At 43.8% G+C, this 26720-nt stretch overlaps 1 protein-coding gene across 2 annotated transcripts; it reads left to right on the plus strand.

Annotated features, from left to right (window-relative positions):
* The first annotated feature begins 12450 nt into the window (after positions 1-12450).
* On the plus strand, positions 12451-23443 carry KLF17 (KLF transcription factor 17). 2 transcript variants are annotated; one of them, XM_045799447.2, is made up of 3 exons: positions 12451-12534; positions 21998-22853; positions 23199-23443. In XM_045799447.2, exons 1-3 carry the CDS (start codon positions 12451-12453, stop codon positions 23441-23443), a joined length of 1185 nt encoding a protein of 394 aa, XP_045655403.2. The 2 variants fall into 2 exon arrangements, with proteins under 2 accessions (XP_045655403.2, XP_087721870.1); XM_087865744.1 differs by having other exon boundaries at positions 12451-12528.
* The last annotated feature ends 3277 nt before the right edge of the window (positions 23444-26720 follow it).

Here is a 26720-nt window from a genome sequence, read left to right on the forward strand (position 1 = left end):
GTATGAACAAATTAGATTATAAAGACTCTCGAATTAAAGGACATTTATTCTGATTGGCTTATAGAGACTAACAAGAGCTTACGTAAATCCAATATTGCTCAAACCCCCCTGAAAACAAAGAAGCCGAACTTCTAATACTTTAAATGGGTCACACCAAACAAAACCTTTTCTCAGAGAAACTGCCACCTCGGAAGCAGCCTCATGCAGAATCCAAGTGTATGCAGTCAAGGTCGAATGCTGGGCAAGTCAGACTGACCTGAAATTTTACCTTGAAAATTTTGTCTTTTTCCTGATTTTTTTTAAATTATTTATTTATTATTTATTTGACAGAGATAGAGACAGCCAGGGAGAGAGGGACCACAAGCAGGGGGAGTGGGAGAGGAAGAAGCAGGCTCATAGCGGAAGAGCCTGATGTGGGGCTCGATCCCATAACGCCGGGATCACGCCCTGAGCCGAAGGCAGACGCTTAACTGCTGTGCCACCCAGGCGCCCCTCTTTTTCCTGATTTTTACCAGTGTAGAGTATAATACAAACATACATTTTAGTTTGATTTTTTTTTAAAGAATTTGAGAGAGAGAGAGAGTGGGGGGAGGGGCAGAGGGAGAGCATCTCAAGCAGACTACCCATGGAGCATGGAGCCCAACACCGGCTCAATACCACGACCCCAAGATCACGACCGGAGCCGAAACCAAGAGTTGAACACTCAACAAAGTGCGCCACCCAGGCGCCCCTAGTTTACTTGATTTTTAAGATTCGTTTTTGTTTTCTCATGAAGAGAATTGGTGAGCTGAACATTCTAAGACACGATATACTTCTCTGCCACCGTGACTCCTGGTACAGCCTCAATCACCTTTATTGTAACTTCTACTGAAGCAATGGGTTCTGCTTCAGAGAGGGAACAGGGAGGCAGGGCTCTGAGAACCGGCTGTCATTTACAAATAATGGAGGATAGTGGGAAGAAAGGCTGGCAGGGGCAGGGGCTGCCCCACCCCCCCAAAAGGAAATTACCCTTAAAAGGAAAAAGACCCAATCCTGTTATTCTTCACCACCCTGGAGGAAGCCCTCCAGCAGATCCCAGACGAACAGCCACCTGGTAGGTAGATGAGCACGTGGACACCAACCTGATTGGGTGACAGACGCATGGAGGGTTAATCAGATTAACACAGCTTGCCCACAGTCTCCTAAAAACCCATAGGGGGCGCCTGAGTGCCTCGGTCCGTTAAGCCTCTGCCTTCTGCTCAGGTCATGATCCCAGGGTCCTGGGATAGAGTCCCACCTTGGCCTCCTTGCTCAGCGGAGAGCCTGCTTCTCCCTCTCCCTCTGCCCCTTCCCCTGCTCGTGCGCACTCTCTCGCTCTCAAATAAATAAAATCTTTAAAAAAAACCCAAACCCATAGACTTAGAAACTCCAATGGCAACCCTCTCTGGTCCCCTCCCTCTTTGGAGGCTGAGTGCTATTGCTCAATAAACTTTGCTTTGCTGCCCACCACTTTTCATCCGGTCTACCTCTCCTTCCAAGTAGGGTGACCAAGAACTGCGGGCAGTAAAAGGAAAAGAAATCCTGAAACACAAACATTTTATCAAATTCTTTTAGATTCCTGGACCTAATTCCAGTGTGTGTGTATAGGGGGGAGGGGGTTGGGCAGCTTCCCCAAACCAGCAAGGAATTCTTGGACACCAGCAGGGTGTTCAAAAATTCAACTGAATTCTGACACTGTCTCCCCAGAGGTGGCAGTATCAGATTCCACAGATGAAGGGTTTAGTCCTACAAGGTTGTCCCCACCAGCCCAACCTCAGAGGCCAGTCACAAGTCCAGAATGTCACCTGTACTTCTGACAAACTGGCTATAAATCAGAGGTCCCATGACCCCTTCCTTGGGTTCAATTAATTCGCTAGAATGGCTCACAGAACCTAGAGGAAAGCATTATACTCACGAGATCACCAGTTCATTGTAAAAAGGATGTAACTCAGGAACAGCCCGATGGAAAAGATGCGTAAGGTGAGCTTCCACACCCTCTCCAGGCACGCTGCTCTCCCCAAACAGCCACGTGTTCACCACCCTGAAGCTTTCTAAGCCCAGTCCTTTCGGGGGTTTATGGAGGCTTCATTACATAGGCAATAGTGATTAAATCATCGGTGATGGGTGATTGAGTCAATCTCTAGACCCTGTCCCCTTCCGGGAGGTCAGGGGGATAGGACTGAAAGTTCCACCCCTCTAATCACATGGTTGGTTCCTCTGAGGATCAACCCCCATCCTTAGGTGATGTAGGGGCTTTCCAAAAGTTGCTGCATTAGCATAACAGAGGACACAGTGCTCACTCCCTGCAGTTAAGAATTCCAAGGGTTTTAGGACCCTTTGGCCAGAAATGGGAGGAAAACCAAATATCTATTTCTTACTATAAATCACAATACCACACAAACCAACAGAGTTTATTAGAACACACGCTGCTTGATGTTAATGAATCAGGGCAAACACTGTGAGGCCAGAGTTTTGCCATGATTGACAAAGATCTTTGGAGAATAGTTATGATCACAACAGGGGACTATTAAGAAAAATCATATAAAACCGGTAATAAGGCAAAAGGATGACTACATGTCCTTTTTAAAAAGCTTTTCTTAAACTTCAGTGATAGTGCAAAGTGTCCTCATATACCTGCCACCCAGCATGTCACAAAGTTAATATCTTACATAACCATGCACAATTTTTTTAAGTTTTTTACAGTTAATATTTTATTCTTGAAAGCTATCATGGTAAAAAGCCCCGTTCTTCCTCTAGGTTTTATTTCATTTACTGATTATATTATTCTTTTAAAAATTTTCTATTATTTCATATTTATGTAATTTCATTTAAATTCATATTTCTCTAATATTTCTTATTATTCTATTTATAAATCCAGAAAACTTTATTAATTTCTTTAAGGTGGGTTTTACAATTCTGTTACATTTCCTTAAGTTTTAACTGGACATATAGAATAACATACTCAGTTATATTGGTTTCTCTAAGGGTTGATCAATTCTTTTTTTAAAAAAGTTTTTTATTTAAGCAATCTCTACGCCCAACATGGGGCTCAAACTCATGACCCCGAGATCAAGAGTCACATGTTCCACTGGCTGAACCGCTAGGCGCCCCAGGGTTGATCAGTTTTATTAATCATTTCAAAATACCAATTTGGGCTTGTTGCTTTCCTTTGTTTTATGCTTGTTTTCTGTCTCATTATTTCTGCCTTTTTCGTTATTTCTTTTCTTCCACTTTCTATTTTTTTCCCCAGCTTTATTGTGATATAATTGGCAGACCATATTGTGTAAGTTTCAGGGATGCAACCTGATACTTTGTTACCCACACATACTGCAAAATGGTTACAACCACTGCATTAACATCTCCATCACCTCGCAGAATTACCTTTGTGTGTGTGTGTCTGTGATGAAAACATAAAGATTTACTTTCTGAGCAACACTCATCTTATAACTGAAACTTTGTACCCTTTGACTGACTTCCCTCCATTTCTTCCACCCTCTCCCACCCAAGGCCCTGGTAACCGCCGCTCTACTGTTTCTGAGTTCAGTTTCCGTAGAGTCCACATATAAGTGAGATCACACGGTATCTGTCTTTCTCTGTCCGACTTACTTCACTTAGCAGAATGCCCTCAAGGTCCAGCCATGTTGCAAATGGCAGCATTTCCTTTTTATGGCTGAAAAACAGACATCCTATATATCATGCTGCATGGTATACATGGTAATACATATACACCACAGAATATATGTGTGTGTTGTGTGTTGCGTACTGTTGGATGGAATGCTGTGCATGTGTCTATTGGTCCCATTTTGTCTAAAGTGTAGTTTAAGTCCGATGTTTACTTACTGATTTTCTGTCTGGAGGGTCTCTCCATGGTTGAAAGTGGGGTATTGAATTCTCCCACGATGGTACTGTTGCCTATTTCTCCCTTCAGATCTGTTGGTATTTGCTTAGTATATTTTAGGTGCTCCAATGTTGGATGCATGTATTTTTATGATTGTTATACCTGCTTATGAATTGACCCCTTTATCATTACATAATGACCTTTACCTCGTGTTACACCTTTTTTTTCTTTTGAAGTTTATTTTTTTGTTTTTAGTAATCTCTACGTCCAACATGGGGCTCAAACTCACAACCCCAAAATCAAGAGTCACACGCTCTTCCCACTGAGCCCGCCAGGTGAACTTTATTTGTTTGTTTCATTTTAAATTTTGTTAGTTAACATATAGTCCAGTATTGGTTTCTGGAGTAGAATTCAGTGATTCATCACTTACACCCAACACCCAGCGCGCATCACAAGCGCCCTCTTTAATATCCATCCCGCAACTAGCCCATCCCCCCACTTACCTCCCTCTTGAAGTCTACTTTGTCTGATGTTGTAGGGCTCCCCCTCTCTTTCGGTTCCCATTTGCATGCCTTCTCCAGCCACCCCTTCGTTTTGAGCCTATGTATGTCTCTAAGGCTGGGTGAGTGTCTTGAAGGCAGCATATCTTGGGTCTTATTTTTTATCCATTCGGGAACGCTATGCCTTTTGACTGGAGAAATCAATCCATTGGCATTTAAAGTGATTATCTATAGGTAAGAGCTTAATAATGCCATCTTACTGTTTTCTGGCTGTTTTGTTCCTTTCTTTCTCCCTTGCTATCTTCCTTTGTGAATTATCTTTTCTGTAGTTGTATGCTTGACTCCCTTCTCTTTTGTGTATCTGCTGTAGCTTTTGGCTTTTTAGTTACCAAGAAGCTTACACAAAACATCTTACAGATATAACAACCTGTTTTATACTGATAACAATTGAACTTCAATTCCACACAAAGGCTGTTTTTACATCTCAACTTATCTCTTCTTATATTGTGTATTAAACTATTGTGCCTCTGGTTATTTTTAATATTTTAACCTTTATACCAGATTAAGTGGTTAATACACCACCATATTATAGTATTAGAGTATTCTGAATCTGACTATATACTTACCTTTACTAGTGAGATTTATACTTGCAGAAGTTTTCACGTTCTAGCGTCCTTTCATTTCAGCTTGAAGAACTTCCTTTGCCATTTCATGTAAGGCAGGCTTACGGTTTTAAATCCCTGGGCTACGTTAACTCGTTTCATCTCTGTCTTAGTAGGTCGGGCTGCTGTAACAAGGTCCCCTGCACTGGCAGGCATATAAAGAACTACAATGTCTTTCTCCCAGTCCCGAAGGCTGGACGTCTGAGGTCAGCGTGCCTGCGCAGCCAGGTGCTGGTGAGACCCCTCTTCTGTGTTGCAGATGGCCAGCTTCTCAGTGCAGCCACGCAATGCATAAACAGAGCGAGGGAGCCCACTGGGGGACCTTTCATAAGGGCACTAATCCCATCCATGAGGGTTCCAGCCTCATGACCTAATTACCTCCCAGAGTCTCTACCTCCTAATACCATCACCTTTCAACGTGTGAATTTTGGGGGGATCACAATCATTCAGTCCAGAACAGTCTCTCATTTAAGCAAACTTACTGAAGCATCTCCTTCCTATGAAATTATGTAAATCTCTGTTCCTTAAATGCTCTTTGAATCAGCTTTCCCAACCTTCTGAATAATGAGCTAACTTTTAAAAAATTCTACTTTGAAAAAAATTTTTTAAAAATTCTACTTTGACAGAATTAGCATGAATCTGGGGTTGAGGATTGAGATGACATTCCCAAGAAATTAAGATATGCTCTATAGTTATGTAATTTGATAATTCAGAAAGCCCTCCTAGTCTTTTTTCCTTCCTCAAAAAAGCCCACATGAAAACATATAGAGAATAATATAATAATGAATACCAATGTACTTGACTCCCAGGTTTGTCAAATCTTAGCATTTACAATATTTGCCCCAGATTCTTTTATTTATTTTTTAAAATTTAAAATCAATTAATTAACATATAGTGTATCATTAGTTTCAGAGTTTTAGAGTTTAGTGATTCATCAGTTGCATATAACACCCAGTGCTCATTACATCACGTGCCCTCCTTGATGCCCATCACCCAGTTACCCCATCCCCCTACCCACCTCCTCTTCAGCAACCCTCTGTTTGCTTCCTAGAGTTAAGAGTCTCCTATGGTTTGTCTCCTCTGTTTTGCTTTGTTTATTTTTCCCTTCCTTTCCCTATGTTCATCTGTTTTGTTTCTTAAATTCCACATATGAGTGCAATCATATAGTAATCGTCTTTCTATGATTGACTCGTTTCGCTTAGCATAATACCCTCTAGTTCCATCCATGTTGTTGCCAATGGTAAGATTTCATTTTTGATGGCCGAGTAATATTCCACTATATATATATATTGCATCTTCTTTATCCATTTATCTGTCGATGGACATTTCCCAGATTCCTTTAAAGAGGAAGAAGCAGTACCCATATTTTTGAAACTCCCTAACTACTTCTCTTGGATCTGCTTCTTTACTTTCTCCTCCCTCCTGCTCCAAGAAACCACTATCTTAAATTAGATAATTTTCATTCTCATGAGTGTTTTTATATCTTTATTATGTATGTATGTGTCCATAAACCATATCTAGTATTATTTTGTATGTTTTGAAACTATGTATAAATGTTATCCTATTGCATGAACTCATTTTTATCTTTGAGTCTGTATTTTCATTTAAAACACTTGCTTTCTTTCTTTGAGCTTGCATTTTTAAAAAAGATTTTATTTGTTTGTCAGGGAGACAGAGTACAAGCAGAGGAAGCCACAGGCAGAGGGAGACCTGGGATCATGACCTTAGCCAAAGGCAGACACTTAAGCGACTGAGCCACCCAGGAGCCCCTGAGCTTACATTTTTATAAATAAACTATTTGGGAGTCATTTAAATTTCAAAAGAGTTGCAAAAGTAGTAGAGAGAGTTACCGTTTACCCTTCACTCAGCTTCCTGCAATGTTCATACATAGCTGTGATACATTTGTCAAAGCTAAGAAGCAAATACTGGTAAAATCCTACTAACTGAACTATAGACGTTATACAGATTTCACCAGTTTTTCCACTAATGTCCTTTTCCTGTTCTAGGGTCCGACCCAGGATCCCACATTACATGTAACAGATCGCATTTGGAGGTTCAGGATGCCACATGGAAGCCTTATTCATTCTGCTTGAAGTTAGAATCCCACTGTTTGACTATAACACAGTGTGTGCGTGTGTTTTAAAGACTGATTTATTTATTTCAGAGAGAGAGAGAAAACACAAGTGGTAGAGGCAGAGGGAGAGAGAGAATCTCAAGCAGATTCCTCGCTGAGCACAGAGCCCGATGCGGGGCTCCATTTCATGACCTGAGATCTTGACCTGAGTGGAAACCAAGAGTTGGATGCTTAACTGACTGAGCCACCCGGACACCCCAAACAGTGTGTTTTGATTCTCCTATTGGTAGATATTTGGGCTATTTCCAAGTTTCTTTTACTATTATAAACGGGTATAATCCTTGTACCTTTGCCCATCTCTTCTTTATACTGTCAGGAAGCAGAGAGAAAGCATCTCTCTGTAACTCATGATGAAGTCCAAGTCTGTACCTTTAAAATCTGGCTCTGACTTTCTTCTTGCGCGGCCTCAGCAACCCCAGCCAGCCCTCCAAGTTCACGGCTCCCGTGTTTTCTAATCTGCCTTGCGCTTTCCCAGTTCCCAGCCTTCCCTTCTCTGGTCTTCCTCACCCCACGGCCAGTGCCAGCAGTGTCTGTTAGAAGGCTACACAGATCGAAAGCCGAATGGGTTTCTTAAGTCTGGTGTAAGGAACAAATGATGTTACTTAATTTTTTTTTTTTAATAATTACACAGACTGAAAGCACACAGAGGCGTGTGAAAGTAAAGGTAGGGGGCGGCAGGTGTGCCCTGCCAGGGGGCGAGGAGGGCAGCACCAAAGGAGCGTGGTCACACAAACAGGTGGGAAACCCAGAGAGCAAGGACCATGGACAAGTGCCTTTATGGGGGTCGGGGTGGAGCACCCAAGCAAAGGGCAGGAGGGGATTTCATTGGTGTGTTTGAACGCCGCGAGTCACGGTCAGGGCAGGGCGAAGAGGGGGACTTTCGGCAGAGACCACACTTCTCACACGGGTGCACGGGGCTCACAGCCTGTTTGTGGGGCTGTTGGGGCAGCAGGAAAATAGGAAGTGTAAGACATTTATAATCCGGTAAGGAGAGCTTGGGCTGGGAATGAAATGGACTCAGGCTCCTATCTAACAGTCTCTTCATTTGACAAAGAGCTACTGATCGTGTCCGTGTGTCAGACACGGTGCTAGGCACCCAGAGGTTTGTCTGTAGCCACTTCTCTTCCCATTCTATATTCTAATGGCTTCCACTTGGAAATCTGCACCTCCAGCTTTGTTTGTGTCCTGGGCTTCTAGCCCGTATATCCCGACGCTTTCTGGGCACCCTTATGTGGCTACCTCATAGGTAACTTCAAAGTCAATCTGGTCAAAAATGAATTTGTTATCTGTAAAATGGCCTGAGTCGGCTTCCCTTTCAGTGTACCCCAGGTCTTAGGGAATGGCCTCAGCATCCTCCCAGAACTCAAGAGAAACCCCTGGGAGCTTCCCTTGACGCTCCCGTTCTTCCGCAGCATCGATCCAGTGCAGTTTATTCTGTTTATTCTGTTACCGTAGGGAAGCCACAGGTGTCCAGCGCATTCATTTATCCTTCACTTTTGCAGCTACTCAATGCGTTTTTATGCCAGAACCCAGGGAAATAAAAATAAGCCCGTGCTTCTCAACCTATCTTGCTGAGGGAACTTTTTCCCACCCCCAATCAGTCAGGATGGATTCTTTTCTAAAACACAATGAAAACCAATTACTAGGAAAAGAAAATGAAAAAAAAAGGACATACAAAATACAAGCCCCAGTTTTTCATTATTATATTCAACACACAAAAATAACTTGCCAAAGAGCTGTAAGAATTTTAAGTGTTCTGCTCAATTTCTACACCTATCTCGTTGCAGACTGGTTGAGTTTGCAAACCGGGACCACCCGCGGCCTGCGCTTCGAGTAGCACAGAGGAGAGAGGCAAATGCAGAACAGAGTGTGTATATGTGGGCCTCAGAGTGGGAGGGGAGAAGGCGGAAATGGAAGATTCTTTTTTTTTTTAAGATTTTATTTATTTATTTGACAGAGTGAGACAGCGAGAGAGGGAACACAGCAGGGGGAGGGGAAGAGAGAGAAGCAGGCTCCCCGTGGAGCAGGGAGCCCGATGTGGGGCTCAATCCCAGGACCCTGGGACCATGACCTGAGCCGAACGCAGATGCCCAACTGACTGAGCCACCCAGGCACCCCTGGTTAAATGCAAATTTTAATTCACACACGAAATATTTTACTGAATTGGAATCACACTTTGAAAATGTAAATTTATTTTTAAAAAATTCTTAGCTGTTTTAAAATGAAAGATGAATCAGGGAAGCAAATGTTACATCAGTGGTACAATCTAGCAGTTTTGGTTTTATTAAAATTACTTGTTTGTTACTGAATGAGCATTTACATAAGGTATTATATCAGATTGGAATGAAAGGATCAAAGTTCAAACAGGTTGATGTGAAAATGATTGGCGTAAACAGTTGTACTTTTTTCATTTTTTTTTTAAAGATTTTATTTATTTATTCGACAGAGATAGAGACAGCCAGCGAGAGAGGGAACACAAGCAGGGGGAGTGGGAGAGGAAGAAGCAGGCTCATGGAGGAGGAGCCTGATGTGGGATCACGCCCTGAGCCGAAGGCAGACGCTCAACCGCTGTGCCACCCAGGCGCCCCCACTTTTTTCATTTTTTTGTACTGTGATATGAAATTGTATGTATGCATTTGTTTTACTGGCACGAATATGCATACAAGCTTTGTAAAAGAAAATTTTCACTCCCGTATTTCTTTTCTGGACATTATTATTCTTTTCATTTCATGGTCATTTGAAAATATGAAATTTGAATTATGAAAATAATGTTATCCTAGAGAGGATGAGGTGTTAATAAGCCAGCTGCTCCATGTGTCAAAGATGATTCATTGCACAGACATATTCTAGATGCCATGTTGGGAGGAACACTAGTTTATGGTAACTGGAAGAGGCATTACATGGGACTCAGAGATGGCCCCAGAAGCCGGCGACACCTGAGCCGAGACCTGAGCAGGTGTTAGTTATAGAGGCACAGCCACTAGTTCTCAAGGGCCTGCCTTTCCTTGAATTATCAGTGCTGCCCCTTTAACGAGGCTCTCTCCTTTCACAGCAGTTTCTCTTTATTGGTGGGTCCCTGTTCAGCCTCCCTTAATCCTCCTAACGACCACCTCATTTCTCTGCCCCCATTTATAGCAAATCTTTTTATAAATATATATGTATTTATATTTTTATGATTTTAGATATAAAATTATATATAAATAAAATATATACAAATATAAAAGTATATAAATATATATATATTAAAAATACATATATTTTATGAAGTAAACTCTTTGCCCAAATGTGTGGCTGGAACTCATGACTCCGAGATCAGCAGTCCCAGGCTCCAGCTGCTGGTCAGTCACCGGTGACCTCCATCTTGTCAAATCCTGATTCTTATCTCAGCAGCTTTGGATGTGGTTGCAGTGCCTCTTTTGAATGCAGGCTTCTCTAGGCTTCTTTTTTTTTTTTTTTTTAAGATTTTATTTATTTATTTAACACAGATAGAGACAGCCAGCGAGAGAGGGAACACAAGCAGGGGGAGTGGGAGAGGAAGAAGCAGGCTCATAGCGGAGGAGCCTGATGTGGGGCTCGATCCCATAACGCCGGGATCACGCCCTGAGCCGAAGGCAGACGCTTAACCGCTGTGCCACCCAGGCGCCCCCTTCTCTAGGCTTCTTGATATATAATCTCCTGACTTTCCCCCTACTTCTCCGTCTGTTACTTCTCAGTCTCCTTGGATGAACTTTCTGTTCTGCTGAACCTTAAATATAGATGGAGGAGGTCCTCAGTTCCCGTCCCCAGTCCTTTTCTCTAACCAGCTCCCTAGTTGATTCCATTCCCTCTCACGGCCTGATAACCACCATCTCTGTGCTGACCATACCCAAATTTATATTTACAGCCCTAACCTCTCCCTGAGCATGCTTAGTAGACAATTCAAAGTCAACATGCCTAAAATCGAATTGTTTCAGCTGCCTCCACATCTGCTCTTCTTATCTTCCCGCATTCCCGAATGGTGCGGGCATCACTCAGTTCCTCCAGCCAATGATCTAGGAGTCATCTTTGATTCCTCTTTTCCTCTCAGCCCTTTACCGCTGCAACCCATTACCAAGTCCTTTCCCTTTTTATTCTAAACTATTCTCTAATTGCCATCACCGCCCCCACCAAATACTGACAGCTCTTCCTGGAGAGCTCCTTTAGCTTTAAACTGGTGTCCCTGCTTTGATCTCATCTCCTACGATCCATAAACTTCAAAGGAGCCCAACGGTTATTTAAAAAACTTTGATCCTATCAATTTCCTGTTTGAAATCCTTCAGTGGCTTCTCATCACACTTAGAATAAAGTTCCAACTGCTGTCCGTGGTCTCCAAGGCCCTCCCTATCATGTCATTCCACTCACGCCTGCACTCACTCAGGGGAGGTCACCCGGTCCCGCTACGTTTCCTCCAGCAGGCCAAGCTCTCTCCTGCCTCAGATCCCTCCCATCTTCCTATGGGGAGGTCCCTTTCAGGCGCTCGGTCCTCAGCTCACTTTTTCCTATTTTGTTTTCTCTGTGGCTCTCACCACCAAAGAAAATCATAACTATTGACTTTATTATGTTCATTTGTCTGCTCATTTCACATGAAAATTCCTTGAGAGCAAAGACCCTTGATTCTGTCTCTTTGCCATTATACCCCTAGTTCAAAAAAACAGTGCGGACACACACAGGAGGTATTCGGTAAGTATTCTGGAATAAAGACGCGCGCTACAGAGCTCCCGGTATTTGGTTTGTAGCACGAGGGACAGAGGCACCTGGTTTATAGCAGAGAAGATCCAGGCCTCTGGGAGCTTACTGCAAAGAACCCTGACCCGGTGGGGTGCTGCTGGAGGTTCTCCTGTGTCCTACACCCCTGTCCGCCGCTGCCCCCTGCCCTGGTTTTTCCACTCTGAGGTCTACAAGGCCTGGAGTCTGAAACCTCAGTGTCCTCACCCCTGCTCGGGCCAAGCTGAGATGCTCAGAATGAAGGGTGGATGGGGTAAATCGAGCGGGGGCAGACAGAAGACGCAAGATGTGGTGGTGGTCTGAGGTCCCGCGTTCGTGACCCCGCTGTGTCCGGGCAGGACCTGGTTGCCCGCTGCAGCGGGGCAGGCGGGGCGGCTGCTGATGGGTGGGTCTGCGGGTGCGGCCCTTGGCTCCGCCCCCCGGCACGGTGGTAAGTAGAAGCTGAGCGAGGCAATTGTGATTGTGGCGTGGTGGTGGCCGGATGTCTGACTGCGACGCTGAGGCGGCGCGTCTCAGCTGTGCTCCGGTGCGGGCCTGGACCCGCACACGGCCCTGATGTGCAGCCCATCCCGGGCTGAGATGGAGAGGGAGGCCGAGAGGCTGAGACAGTGGCAGCCGGCTCAGCACCAGCTCGTGCCCGTGAGTCCAGGAGTCAGCACCAGGGCCGGGCGTGGGGGGCGGGGGGGGGGGGTGAGGGCTGGAGGTGAAGGGAAGCAGAAATCTGAGGTATTAGAAGTGTGAGGGATAGGGTTGGGAAGGGGAGGGATGGGAGATCGCGGACAAATCATGTGTCGTTTATGCAATTAATATTCACCCAGCATTAGCACCTGTGCTTGGACTCTGCGGGTAAAAAGGGCCCAGGTAACGCCCTGTCAAGGGACTTGAGTATCCAGAAAGGAAGACAAAGTTAGGAAGTCAGTGGGAAGCAGGCAGGGAGGAAAAAATTACTAAGTGGCAGACCTTGGCCAAGACCCTGGGAATACAGTGGTGAGCTTACTATAAGATATTATGCCATTTTATTAATATAGAGCTGAATGATTGGAAGTGTATAAATTACTATTAAGGAGAAGGACGGGGGCCACAGGAGCAAATAGCAGATGTGTTTGAGCTGATTTAGGAGGTCGAGAAGACAGCTGAGGATTTGGTCTGGAACTGGGGAACTGGCTGGGTGAAGGGTTTGCAGGGCTGAGACCAGAGACAGTAAGCTTCCACCTTGGAGGAAGTGAAAGCTGGACCAAGAACGAAGGCCAAGAGAGTGATGGGAGAGTGACTACAGAGATCGTACAGGGCTCGAGCCAGTGGGAAGCCACTGAGGAATTTAAATGTGATCAGTCGTGATTAGATTTGATTTTGTAGAGTGCCCTGATAGAGGTGGGCAGAATTCAAGGCGATTGTTGGAAAGGTACTGTGATGATCCAGGTGAGAACTAAAATGGCAGCCTAATGAGGGAGGGAAGTGTGGAGATAGAGAAAACCGAATAGAACTTGGACATGTTTTTGGAGGTAGACACCACAAGAATTGATAATTAACTTGCAACTAGGTGGTGAAGGAGCCATCCAGGACACCTTACCAGATTTCTGGCTTGCACTGTTGGGCAAGAGTAGTGACATTTTGTGAGAGACCAAAGGATGAGAAGGAACAGGCTGGTTTTTTACTCTTGTGGGTGGGCGAGTAAGGACGAGCAGGAATTGTAGATCAGTCCATTGAAGTGCCTTTGGGCTATCCAAGTGGACCGAGCATTCCGCAGCTGGAAGATTCAGGAGAAGTCTGCCCTGGAGCTACTGGTTTAAGAATAAGTGGACTATAAACCTGAATGGATCATTAGCATGAGAAAGATTGCCTAGAAAGTAGCCCGTAAGGGAAACCTGTAGGGGTGACTGAGGAGGAGGACCAGGGAGAAGGGAAGGAGAAAAACCGAGCAAGTGTGACAAAATGTGTCCCCAAGGCCCAGGGAGGAAAACAGTTCAAGAAGAGTGTGGTCAGTAGTCTCAGGAGCTCCGCAGGGGTCAAGCAAGACGGGGTCTGACAAATGTTTGGACTTAGTGACATGAATGAAGGTCATTGATGACCTTTATGGAAGTGGTTTCTGTGGAGAAATGGGGGCTAGATTGGATTTGGAGGAATAATTAGGCAGGGTAGTGGTGGAGGTGTGTGTTTTAAGCATCTCCAAAGAAGTGTGCCTGTGAAGGATCAGGAAAAATAAAAGAGGGCCATCACTGAGAGGGAGGAAAAAGGGACTGAGCCCCCCCCCCCCCCCCCGAGCTACCCATCCGGTAGACACTTACCTGGAGCCTGTCCCGTGCCTGCTTCATGCGACTGTGTCTAGTGGTGAGTAAAACAGGACCTCCCCGACCCTTCTAGGGTGAAAGAAAATTATTTTCTTCCGTAGTCAAAACATTTTCAAACCTACCAAAATCCTAATTTCTTAATATCATCTGAAATGTAATTCTTATTCAGATTCCCCTAGTTGTCCCTAAAACGTCCTTTACACTAATCCGTCCAAACCAGGATCCGATTTAAGACCACACGCTGCATCTGGTGGTTACATCTCTTGAGTTTCTTTGAAATTAGAATAGTTTTCTTTTTTCCTGACTGCCTGACTTTCCATTTTTCATGATCCTAACTTTTGTCTTGTAGACGGTTCCTTCTTGGGATATATCCCATCGCGTTCTCATGGTATAATTTAGCTTGATCTCGTAGCTCTGTGTCAGTTCTAAGCTGAAGTTAGAACCTTAAAGCTTCATTGGATTCCTCATGGTTGGTGAGAAGGTCTCAGAGGTACCGTAGGCTCCGTCTTCATCAGGAGACACATCTGGCTTCCCACATTTGGGTGACACTAGGCTTGGCGCTTGAATTAAGGTAGTGAAAAGCCTGACTGATCTCTCTATTCAAACTTAACATTTAGCCTTGTGGTCAGAAAGTAATCCCTGTAACATTATCTCGGATACGCCCAAATGCCCAGTTCCCAAGCAATCATTCACCTACCAATGTCAACCAAATATTATTAATTTTTCCTTAATCAAAAGTTTTAGTAAGGGTGGTAAAATAATGATTTTCCAATTCTGCCATTCCTTCCACATTTATTAGTTTGTGTTCTTCTGTAAAGTAGGATTTTTCTTAAACCACCGGACTCTTTTGGTGATTTTGAAATACGTTTCTTACCAGAAAGAGATTAAAAAAACACTTAATTTTCACTTCAATTCACAATGGTCAAAGCTTCTATGAAACCTATAGTCATTATTCTTTTTGATTCTCAAATTGTCACAAATTTGGCCAGTGGGAACCCCTTCTGTGTCCTTTTTTAGACATTTAAAAAAGTATGGTAAAATCTACATAACAAAAATATAACCATGTTTAAGTGTATAATTAGTGGTATCAATCATATTCACATTACTATGCAACCATCCCCACTATTAATCTCCACAACTTTTTTCATCTTCCCAAACTGAAACTTTTTTATTTTTTATTTTTATTTTTTAATTTAAATTCCATTAATTAATACATAATGTATTATTTGTTTCAGGGGTACAGGTCTGAGATTTATCGATCTTATATAATACCCAATCTTATATAATACCTTATACCACATACGGTCCCCAATGTCCGTCACCCGGTTCCCCCATCCCCCCGCCCCCCATCCCCTCCAGCAACCCTCAGTTTGTATCCTATGATTAAGAGTCTCTTAGGGTTTGTCTCCCTCTCTGGTTTCGTCTTGTTTCATTTTTCCCTCCCTTCCGCTATGCTCCTCTGCCGTCCAAACTGAAACTCTTTAACCAGTAAAAAGTAACTTCCCAATTCCCCCCTGCCCAAATCCCTGGCAGGCAATCACCATGCTACTTTGTCTCTTTGAATTTGACTTCTTTAAATATCTCATACAAATGGAACCATACATTTTTTGTCCTTTCGTGACTAGATGATTTGACTTAGTTTAATGTCGTCCAGGTTCATTCATGTTGAAGTATGTATCAGAATTTCCTCCTCTTTTTTTTTTAAAGCTAAATAATATTCCAGTGTAGGTATATACCACATTTCATTCATCCATTCATCTGCTGATGGACACTTGGGTAGCTTCCACATTTTGGCTACTGTGAATGATGCTGTGTACAAGTGTCTGTTTCAGTCCCTGCTTTTAGTCCTTGCAGGTTGATACCAGAAGTGGAGTTCCTGCATCCTATAGTAATTTTGTTTTTAATTTGTTGAGGGGCTGTCATACTGTTTTCCATAGTGGCCGCATCATTTTACATTCCTACCATCAGTGCACGAGGTTTCTAATTTCTCCAGATCTTGCCAAAGCTTTGGGTTTTTGTTTTTTTTGTTTCTTGATAACAATCATGTTAAATGGGTGTGAGGTGGTACCCTTTGTGGCTTTGACTTTCATTTCCCTGATGATGCTTTATGTTGAGCATCTTTCCTTTGCTTATTGGCCATTTATAGATCTTTGGAGAAAAGTCTAGTTAAGTCCCTTGCCCATTTTTGAATCGGGTTGTTTGTTTTTAGGTTAAGTTTTAGGAGCGCTCTATATTTTCTGGATATTAGTCTCCGTTAGATAATGTGATTTGCGGATGTTTTCTCCCATTCTGTGGGTTGCCTTTATACTCTGCTGGTGGTGTCTTTTGATGCACAAAAGATTTTAATTTGATGAAGTCAAACTTCATCTCTTTTTGTTGTTGACTGTGCCTTTAGTGTCATATCCGAGAAATCATTGCCAAATCCAACGTCAAGAAGCTTTTCTCCTATGTTTCCTTCTAAGAGTTTAGCTCTTATGTTCAGGTCTTTGATCTATTTTGAATTAATTTTCGTATGTGGTATTAAGTAAGGGCCCTTCATTCTTTTGCATGTGGATATGCAGTTATACCAGCACCATTTATTGAAAAGGCTTTCCTTTCCCCAGTTCAACGATCTTGCACCCTTGTTGAAAATCATTTGACCATATGTCTGGGTGTTTATTTCTGGGCTCTGTTCCTTTCTGTTAGTGAATAGGTCTGTACTTAATGCTAATATTACATTGTTTTGATGACTTAGTTTTGTAGTCAGTTTTGAATCAGGAAGTGTAAATTTTCCAATTTTGTTCTTTTTCAAGATTGTTTTTGGCTACTTGGAGTCCTTTGAAATTCAATATGAATTTTAAGGGGTAGATTTTTCTATTTTTGCAAAAAAAGGTATTTTGGTAGGGGTCGTATGGAATCTGTAGATTGTTTTGGCTAGAACTGACATCATAACTATTAAAGTCTTACAATCCAACATTAAGATGTCTCTCCATTTATTATGTATTTAATTTCTTTCAGTAATGTTTTATAGTTTTCAGTGATTAAGTTAACCTCCTTGGTTATTTCTAAGCACTTAATTCTTTTTGATGCTATTGTAAATTGAATTGATTTTCTAATTTCCTTTACAGATAGTTCATTCTCAGTGTATAGAAACAACTGATTTTTGTGTGTTGAATTTGAATCTTTTTTTAATTTAAATTTTAGTTAACCTACAGTGCAATATTGGTTTCAGGAGCAGAATTCAGGGACGCCTGGGTGGCTCAGTCGGTTAAGTGTCTGCCATCAGCTCAAGTCATGATCCCAAGGTCTTGGGATGGAGTCCTCCATCGGGCTCTTTGTTCAGCAGGGAGCCTGCTTCTCCCTCTGCCTGTTGCTCCCCCTGCATATTCACTCTCGCCCTCCGACAAATAAGATCTTAAAAGGAGTAGAATTCAGTGATTTATCACTTACATACAGCACCCAGTGCTCATCACAAATGCCCTCCTTAATATCTATCACCCATCTAGCCCACCCCCCCACCTCCCCTCCAACAACTCGCAGTTTGTTCGTATCATTAAGAGTCTCTTACAGTTTTTCCCTCTCTCCTTTTTTTCCCCTTTCGCATATGTTCATCTGTTTTCTTTCTTAAATTCCATATGAATGAGATCATAATGGTTTTTGTCTTTCTCTGACTGACTAATTTCATTTAGCATAATACACTCTAGCTCCATCCACATCATTGCAAATGGCAAGATTTTTTCTTTTTTTTTAAATTATTTTTTTATGAGAGGGAGAGGGAGGTGAGGGAAAGGGCAGAGGGAGAGGGAGAGAGAGACTTTTAAGCAGGTTCCACACCTAGCACAGAGCCCAGTATGGGGCTTGATCTCATGACCCTGAGATCATGACCTGAGCTGAAATTAAGAGTCAATCACTTAACTGACTGAGCCACAGAGGTGCCCCCAAGATTTCATTCTTTTCGATGGTTGAGTAGTATTCATTGCACATATATATATGCAATAGAATATATATATATATATATATATATATATATATATATATATATATATATATATATATATATATATATATACACACACACACACACATCTTTATCCATTCATGAGTCGATGGACATTTGGGCTCTCTCCATAGTTTGGCTATTGTTGATAATGCTGCTATAGACATGGGGGTGCATGTACCCTCTTTGAATCTGTATTTTTATATACTTTGAGTAAATACCTAGTAGTGCAATTGCTGGGTCATAGGGTAGCTCTATTTTTAACTTTTTGAGGAACCTCCATACTGTTCTCCAGAGAGGCTGCCCCAGTTTGCATTCCCACCAACAGTGCAAGAGGATTCCCCTTTCTCTGTATCCTTGCCAACACCTGGTGTTTCTTCTGTTGTTAATTTTAGCCGTTCTGACAAGTGTGAGGTGGTGTCTCATCATGGTTTTGATTTGTATTTCCCTGATGATGAGTGATGTTGAGCATTTTTTCATGTGTCTGTTGGCCATCTGTATGTCTTCTTTGGAAAAGTATCTACTCATGTCTCTAATTTCAATCTTACTACTTTTGGGGTGCCTGGGTGGCTCAGTTGGTTAGGTGTCTGACTCTTGGTTTCAGCTCAGGTCATGATCTCAGGGTTGTGGAATGGAACCCCGAGCTGGGCTCCACGGGTAGTGCAGAGTCTGCTTGAGAGCCTCTCCCTCTCCCTCTGCCCCTCCCTGCCACTCACATGCACGTGCTCTCTCTCTCTCAAATAAACAAATAAAATCTTTATAAAAATGAATCTCACTACTTCTGCTGAATTTATTAGTTCTAATAGGCCTGTGTGTGTGTGTGTATGTATAATCCTTAGGGTTTTTTATATATAAGATCGTATCATCTGGGAACAGATAGTTTACTCCCCCCCCCCCATAGATGCCCTTTGTTTTTCTTATCTAATTGCTCTGGTTAGAACTTCCAATACAATATTGAATAAAAATGGTAAAAGCCGGCATCCTTATCAAGTTGGAAGGTTTTTTTTCTTTTCTTTTTTTTTTTTTTTAAAGATTTTATTTATTTATTCGACAGAGATAGAGACAGCCAGCGAGAGAGGGAACACAAGCAGGGGGAGTGGGAGAGGAAGAAGCAGGCTCATAGCGGAGGAGCCTGATGTGGGGCTCGATCCCATAACGCCGGCATCACGCCCTGAGCCGAAGGCAGACGCTTAACCGCTGTGCCACCCAGGCGCCCCGGAAGGTTTTTTTTCTATTCGGTTTTTTGAGAGTTTTTTTTTTTTTTACCTTAATCACGAGGGGTATTGGATTGTTCCAAATGCTTTTTCTGCTCCCCCGCCCTTTATTTTACTTTGATTTTCAGATGCTGAATCAGCCTTGCATTCCTGGAATAAATTACACTTGGTCATGTTGTATAATCTGATTAATATCTGGTGGAAAAAAATATGCTGGTGGATTTAATTTGCTAAATTTTTTTTGAGGATTTTTTTGCATCTATATTCATGAAAGATGTTGGTCTGTTGTTTATTTTACTTGTGATGTCTTTGTCTGGCTTTGGTATCAAGGCAATGCTAGAATGAGTTAGTAAATATTCCCTCCTCTTTCTTTTTTTTTTTTAAGATTTTATTTATTTATTTGACAGAGATAGAGACAGCCAGCGAGAGAGGGAACACAAGCAGGGGAAGTGGGAGAGGAAGAAGCAGGCTCCCAGCAGAGGAGCCTGATGTGGGGCTCGATCCCATAATGCCGGGATCACGCCCTGAGCCGAAGGCAGACACCTAACCGCTGTGCCACCCAGGCGCCCCTCCTCTTTTGTTTTTTGGAAGAATTTGAGAAGCGTCGATACCTTTGTTTAAATGTTTAGACTTCACCATGAAGCCATCAAGTTCAGGCTTTTTTTTTGTTCTGGAGGCTTTCAATTACTGATTCAGTCTCTTTACTAGTTATGGGTCTGTATAGATTTTCTATTTCTTCATGATTCAGTGTTGGTAGGTTTTTCTCTTTTTAGGAATTTATCCATTTCATTTAGGTTATCCAAATTGTTGGCATGAAATTGTTCATGGTACTCTCATAATCTTTTTAATTTCTGTAAAATTGGTAGTAATGTCCTCAGTTTCATGTTTTTCTTGGTCAATCTAGCTAAAGGTTTGGCAATTTTGTTAATCTCTTCAAAAACCAACTCTTGGTTTCATTGATATTCTAATATTTCCTTCTAATATCTATAGCTCTGGGGTTAGTTCATTCTTCTTTTTCTAGTTCCTTAAGGTGTAAAGCTAGGTTGTTGGTATATTTTTTGTTATTATAAGCATTTATAGCTATAAATTCCCTCTTAGGTGGGAAAATGTATAGAATATTTCCTATTTAAATTCACCATTATTTTTACTTGATTTTTACTCTGATTTTTGTAATAGAATTTTTCACTTGCTGAAAATCCTGATTTCTCACAGTATTATTTTGAAACTATTTTAATGAAAAATAACACTCAGAGAAGTGAAGATAAGTGTACAGCCTAATGGATTATTACAAAGTGGAGATCTGTGAAACATTGCCACCACCACAGAAGCTCCTCCAATGCCCCTTATCATTGTCCCCTCCCTCCCCTCTAATATAATTTGTAGCCTATTATCTGGACTTAACTTCTTTGAATTCCACTATTTCTGCTCTGTGATGTTTCTGTAATTGGTGTAAGAGCCGAAATTGCTTTCTTAAGTTTGCTTTCTTTGTGTGTGTGTGTGTGTGTGTGTGTGTGTGTGTGTGTGAGAGAGAGAGAGAGAGAGAGAGAGAGAGAGGGAGAGAATGTTGCTCATTTTTCCTTGATCTGTGGCAACATTTTTTCTGGTGAATTTTTATAAGATTTTATTTATTTAAGAGAAAGAGAGCGAGAGAGCCCATGAGCATGAGCAAGGGGGAGGGGCAGAGGGAAAGATACTGGGCTCCATCCCAGGACCTCCGCCCCATCATGACCTGAGCTGAAGGCAGATGCTTAACTGACTGAACCCCCCCCAGGAGCCCTGAAATTTTTTTTTTTGAGATTGCAGTCTTCAGTTTCTGTTGATGTTTTAGTATCTTTTATGGATACTGTATTTTTAACTTATGTTTTGGTTTTCATGTTTGAATGGTTTGGTCTTTTCTGGACTGTCACAGTGGAGGAGTAGATGGGAGGTTATGGGGTGACTTTCCCTGTTTCTCAGCTCAAGAGCTCTCTCTAATGCTACAGTGATGGCCAGCTTTAGAAAATATGATTCTTGGATTCTGTCCTGTTTCAAGAGGTTCCACCACCAGTCTCTTCTCTGCTTCCCTTCACACCAGTCAGTCACCCAGGAATACTGCCTCTTGACTTCCAAGCCAGTCTCCTACCTGTGTTAAAAGTCTGCCTCTTTTCCTCGCCTCCTCCAGTTCCAACTGAGCTGAGACTGTCTTCCGAAAGTAAATATTTACAGATGCTTTCTTAAGTTTGCCTAGAGCCATGACCCATCTGAACTCTCAGTTCTTCCTACTCTTGTGGCTTTCTGCACTCCTGCTGATTTTGGATGCTCTTTCACCCTCACACTTAAAGATCAGAGTTTTGCTGAAGGCGTAGGTTGTGGAGTATTTTATTTGCTCTCTTTGTTGCTTTTTATGAAATAAACAAAAACATGACAAGGAGGAAAAATGGCATGAGTCACATCTAGGGCTCCACTGTGCTCCTATCAGCCAGACCTGCATCTTGGAACATCCAAACTGGAGAATGTCCTGGAGGTAGGATAATTTAGGCAAGAGATATTGGAGGCGGGATTAGGTTTGGGTCTGGAGATGGGAAAGGAGGGACGTGTGGACCTGGAATTTGAACTAGGGTGAATTTCACTGTTCTCTCTTCAAGGATACCGAGAAGTCAATGTCCATCTTGGACATGTCTCCATCTCCTAGACGCAGTGGAGTGCACACCTCTTGGAATGATGGCGCATCAGGCATTCAACACTTTCTTCAGTGCACAGAGCTGGAGAGGATCCCCTTGGCTTTAGCTGAGGCACCCAGGCAGAATGCAAGTGAAATGGGGCCACAGTTCAGTATGTCGCTGCCTGAACATGGTGTGAGCTACTGCTCCCAAGTGACACGCACTCCTTCCCAGATGATTTACTGTGAGGGAATATCTCCCGCCCAGCCAGGAATGATGATTTTCAAGGGGCCCCAGATGATGCACTTAGGAGAGCCCAGTACTCCAGGGCTGGCCATGACCTTTGGTAGAAATTTAAGGATGCCCCCCAGTGGGCTGCCAGTCTCAGCTCCTAATGGAATCTCAGTGACATCCCCCATCAATGTGCCAACAATGCCTTATTCTGGCCCCCTAACAGTACCTTCTAACAGAGACTCTTTAATACCTAAGATGTTACTGGCCCCAACCATGCCTTCTACTGAAGCCCAGGCAATGCTCCCTTCTTTGACTCAAATATTGCCCCCTAGAGAATCCCATGAGTTTAGGATGAACCCTGCTGGGTCCCCATCATCTCTGGCTTTAGAATCCCAGGACTCTCTTTGCCAACCGGGCTCCCAGGAAGACCCCTTACCCGAGCAACCCATGCATGCTCCACAGAGAGCAGAGCAGAACTCCAGGGCCCAGGAAAGGGCTCTCAGGAGGAGAGGCCTGGTTTCAAGGCCTTACTGCTGCCAATATGAAAGCTGTGGAAAAGCTTATACTAAGCGCTCCCACCTCGTGAGTCACCAACGCAAACACACAGGTGAATGAGGTGTCAGGTGGGGTAGTGTTGGGTGGGGTAGAAGAATCTCTAGGCTTTAGATTTGTGCTAGACCACTGGTTTGTAATGGCTTGGGATTCGCTTGGCCATCCTTCAAGCTTGGGGTCAAGCTGTATGGGCCCCACCACTTTGCTTTCCCACCGTCCCATGTGGCCTTGCCAGAATCTGCTGATTGTGTTGCCTCCTCACCACTTTCCCTTGGTCCTTGGTTTTCTTCTGGTTTCTCAGCCTTGACTGCTCTTCCTCAATAGAGTCAGACCCCTCCCGTTGCACCTGCTGGCATATTCTTCTACTTAATATCTTCTGTCCCTTGTCACCTCCTCACAGGTGAAAGGCCCTATAAATGCATATGGGAAGGCTGTATGTGGTCTTTCTTCCGTTCTGATGAGCTTGGACGACATATGAGGATACACACCGGATATCGACCACACAGATGTGATCAGTGCGGCCGACTGTTCATGAGATCTGACCATCTCAGGCAACACCAAAGGATTCATCAACGGGGGCCAGGATCCCCAGGCCCACAGGCCAACAATGGACAGATGGCTGGTCTTCCTGCTCCTGGTCTTTAGGCCAATCTCCTCTTCTTCTCATCTTGGCTTCTCTACCCAGATCTTGTCTGCCTCTGACCACCTAGTCTTCGGTAGGTATAGGCTTAGATGGAGACAGAGAAAGATTATGAGATGGTGTTAAAGCCTATATGAGCTCTGGACCCAGTCTGAGACTCCTCAAAACTGTCTTGCACGCCCTCGCCTCCCTGGGGCCACCTACGTTTGCCAAGTTTAGCCACATGGGAAAATGGGGGAAAATGGAGGAAAGTGGAGACTGGGAGCTTTACCGAAAAGCTCTTTATCTTGTGTCACTCCCCAGCTTGAAACTCTTTAGTGACTCTCCTTTGCCTGCTACGTAAAATCCAACTTCCTTATCTTGGTCTTCTATAGTTTCCAGAGCCAGACTATGTTTAAATCCTAAATTTACCACTTACTAGTCATGTGACCTCGGAAGAGGTCTTTGATTACTATGCCATGTTTCCACATCTGGTAAATGAGAAAAACAGTAGTGGACTGTTTTGGACACGTCTTACGTACTGAATTAAATTCTCTCTGGCGCTCATCAGTCACATGCCCAGAGATTGTCACTCCTATAGCTTCCAGACTTGGATGGAATACCCCACTGCAGGGCATGGAATCTGGCATCTCAAGTTGCTATTAGCAACCCAAAAATGTGGGGGAGTTAATGCTCCTGAGATAACATCTGACTAATGGGAGATGGGAGAGAGTCAGGCAGTTAAATACCTTCTTCCCTCCCTTTTCTCAATTGCTGCAAGGCACTTTCTCCAAACAGTTCCACCAAGAGATCGCCATTGGACACACCTGCTGTGTTTTTCAAGGCTTTTCATGAAGCAGGACCCAACTGCTATCACTTTGCACTACCATCAGTTCTTCCCTGTCTTGCTTCCCTTTTCTCACTCAGTGCCCTGGGTTTGGACCTCTCAAATAAAAACATCAGTACTTAGTTCTTGTTTTAGGCTCTGTTTTCTAGGTGCCTTGTAGGTGGAGGACATTAGACTGGGACAGAGAAGGACAAAGCCTGTTGTAACTTCCTCTCCTCCCCTAACTGAGCCCAGGTACCTGGGCTACCAAATACGATATTAAAGGCTCTGTCCTGTCCTTTTTCCTCCCGTAGGGTTGAGAGCATAAAGACTATCCTGGGTACTCAGGTAGTTTTGAGTCTCATTTCTGGACTTCTCAGCCAACCATTCCACTGACCAGCAAACTAATAGAAAGGAACTTTCCCAAACTCAGGTGGTAGAGCTGGGATCCCAACCAGGATCTCTCAACTCTAGAGATGATACCTTCTGCAGGTGTTGCCAAGCATTGCCCGGTGATGGCCACAAAGAGATGAATCACGTGCAGTTCTAGTGTCCAAGGGATCACCTTGGTCTAGGGGCTGAGAAGTCCACCTGGGTGTGGTGGCCGTGGAGAGGAGAAGCACCAAACGGGAGGGTCAGAAAGGCTTTCTGGGGGAAGTCATCCTTGAGCTCAGTGAGGATGTTTAACATCTAGTACTCCCTTAAATGTTGGAATAAACTGAGCAGGTGAATGAAGAGAAAAGAATTCCGGACAGACTGCAGGACCAACACAGCTGCTCAGAGGAGAGTCAACCAGCAAGCTTCCATTCATTCGACAAGTGTTCTTTTTTTTTTTTTTTAAAGATTTTATTTATTTGACAGACAGCCAGCGAGAGAGGGAACACAGCAGGGGGAGTGGGAGAGGAAGAAGCAGGCTCCCAGCGGAGAAGCCTGAGGCGGGGCTCGATCCCAGAATGCCAGGATCACGCCCTGAGCCGAAGGCAGACGCTTAACGACTGAGCCACCCAGGCGCCCCTCAACAAATGTTCTTTGAGCCCACTACGAAGAGCATCCCAGCTGTGGGAACTCATGGTGGGGGGCACCGGAAAACTGGAAGGGTGTGTCAGGGAAGAAAGACTTCTCAAAGAGGTGCCTGAGTCAATCCTGAAGGACTCATGCGGGTTAGCTAGACCTCCATTTCCTGGAGGTGTACCCTTGGTCATGTCCTGTGTTGGACACTAAGGACTGAGAGCATGACGGTGCCTTGCTGTGGGGCATTAAGACCACAGCTAAACATTCTGAAAGCACTCAATGTTGCCAAAGAGAGGAGCCAAACCTCTGGGGGCACAGACTTATTCTGGGCATTGTGGAAGTCCCAGAGACCTAGTGACGCCTGTCACCCCCATCCCCACCCTCACCTCCTCCTGCATGGCCACCTTGGTCTATTCCCCTAGTGGCCCCAGTGTACCTGGGCCAGGCAGTCAGGTGCCTTCCACCCAAACTCTGAGTGAGGGGAGTGGGCATGATAAATAAGGGCAGGGGTACCTGACTGTGACCCAGTGAGTGGCCCTAGGTCTCAAGTGCCCGAAGTTTCTTTCATTCCCACCTGGGCACTGGGTCCCTTCTGTGAAGCAGAACATTTCATGCTCAGTGGGCCAGGGCTGGTCTCCACCCCCTGCCACACATTCCTGCTGGTAGGGTCAGAAGGCCAGGTTGCTTGTTGGGACATAAGAGAGAGGTCTGTTGGTGACGCATCACCTTCACCAAAGAATGTAACTGGAAGGAGCCAGAGTGGGTGGGGTGTGCCACATACACTACAGTGGGGGGCAACATGGGCCCCTGCCCTGTGGAGGTCACAATCTAGTGGAGGAAGGATGATAGATATGTACAGAGTGCAGTGAGGACAATTATCAGGGACTTGCCTGTAATAGGACAAGGGGGTTAGGAAGGCATTCCCTCAAGGAAATATGGTTTGAGCTCAGAGGTAAGGACTAAGTAGGAGGCAGATAAGGAGGTGAGGAAGTTACTGGAAGAGAAAAAGTTTCCAGGTTACCTTATGGCAGGCCATGGCTAAGCCTTCCCCGTATTACCCTGTTCAACACCAGGCAGGATAGTGGGTGGGGTAAAGACCTTGTGGGCTCCCAAGTAAGATTAATAGATGTTGAATCCTGCCTCCGCCAATTCCTGGCCGTGTGGCCTTGGGCAATTTACTTATCTCTGCATCAGATAGCAAGTGGGACAAGATTGACACCTTCAAACTGAAGAGAGAATTAGTCACATTTAAAAAAGGTTTCTTCTGCTTAAAGAGAAAGGGAGTGTTCAGGCGAGCGTGGAAGGTGGCTTGGACGGGGTGTGGTAGTGTAGACAGAGTAGCAGGAAGACTTAAGAGAGAAAATCAACCCTGATACAGCCGGATTTGGTCGGGGAGGGAGCGGTCAAGGGTAACTCCCAGGTTTATAGCTTGTGTTCTAAGTGACGTGGGAGGAGAATGGATCAAA

This window comes from Ursus americanus, chromosome 12 (assembly GCF_024610735.1).
Source record: "Ursus americanus isolate L20-20 chromosome 12, mUrsAme1.1.p, whole genome shotgun sequence".
NCBI lineage: Eukaryota > Metazoa > Chordata > Mammalia > Carnivora > Ursidae > Ursus > Ursus americanus.

Coding starts and splice junctions, on each gene's coding strand:
- KLF17 (XM_045799447.2), top strand. CDS start 12,451: ATGTGCAGCCCATCCCGGGCTGAGATGGAGAGGGAGGCCGAGAGGCTG. Junction 12,535..21,997: donor CTCAGCACCAGCTCGTGCCC/GTGAGTCCAGGA, acceptor TCTCTCTTCAAG/GATACCGAGAAGTCAATGTC. Junction 22,854..23,198: donor TCACCAACGCAAACACACAG/GTGAATGAGGTG, acceptor ACCTCCTCACAG/GTGAAAGGCCCTATAAATGC.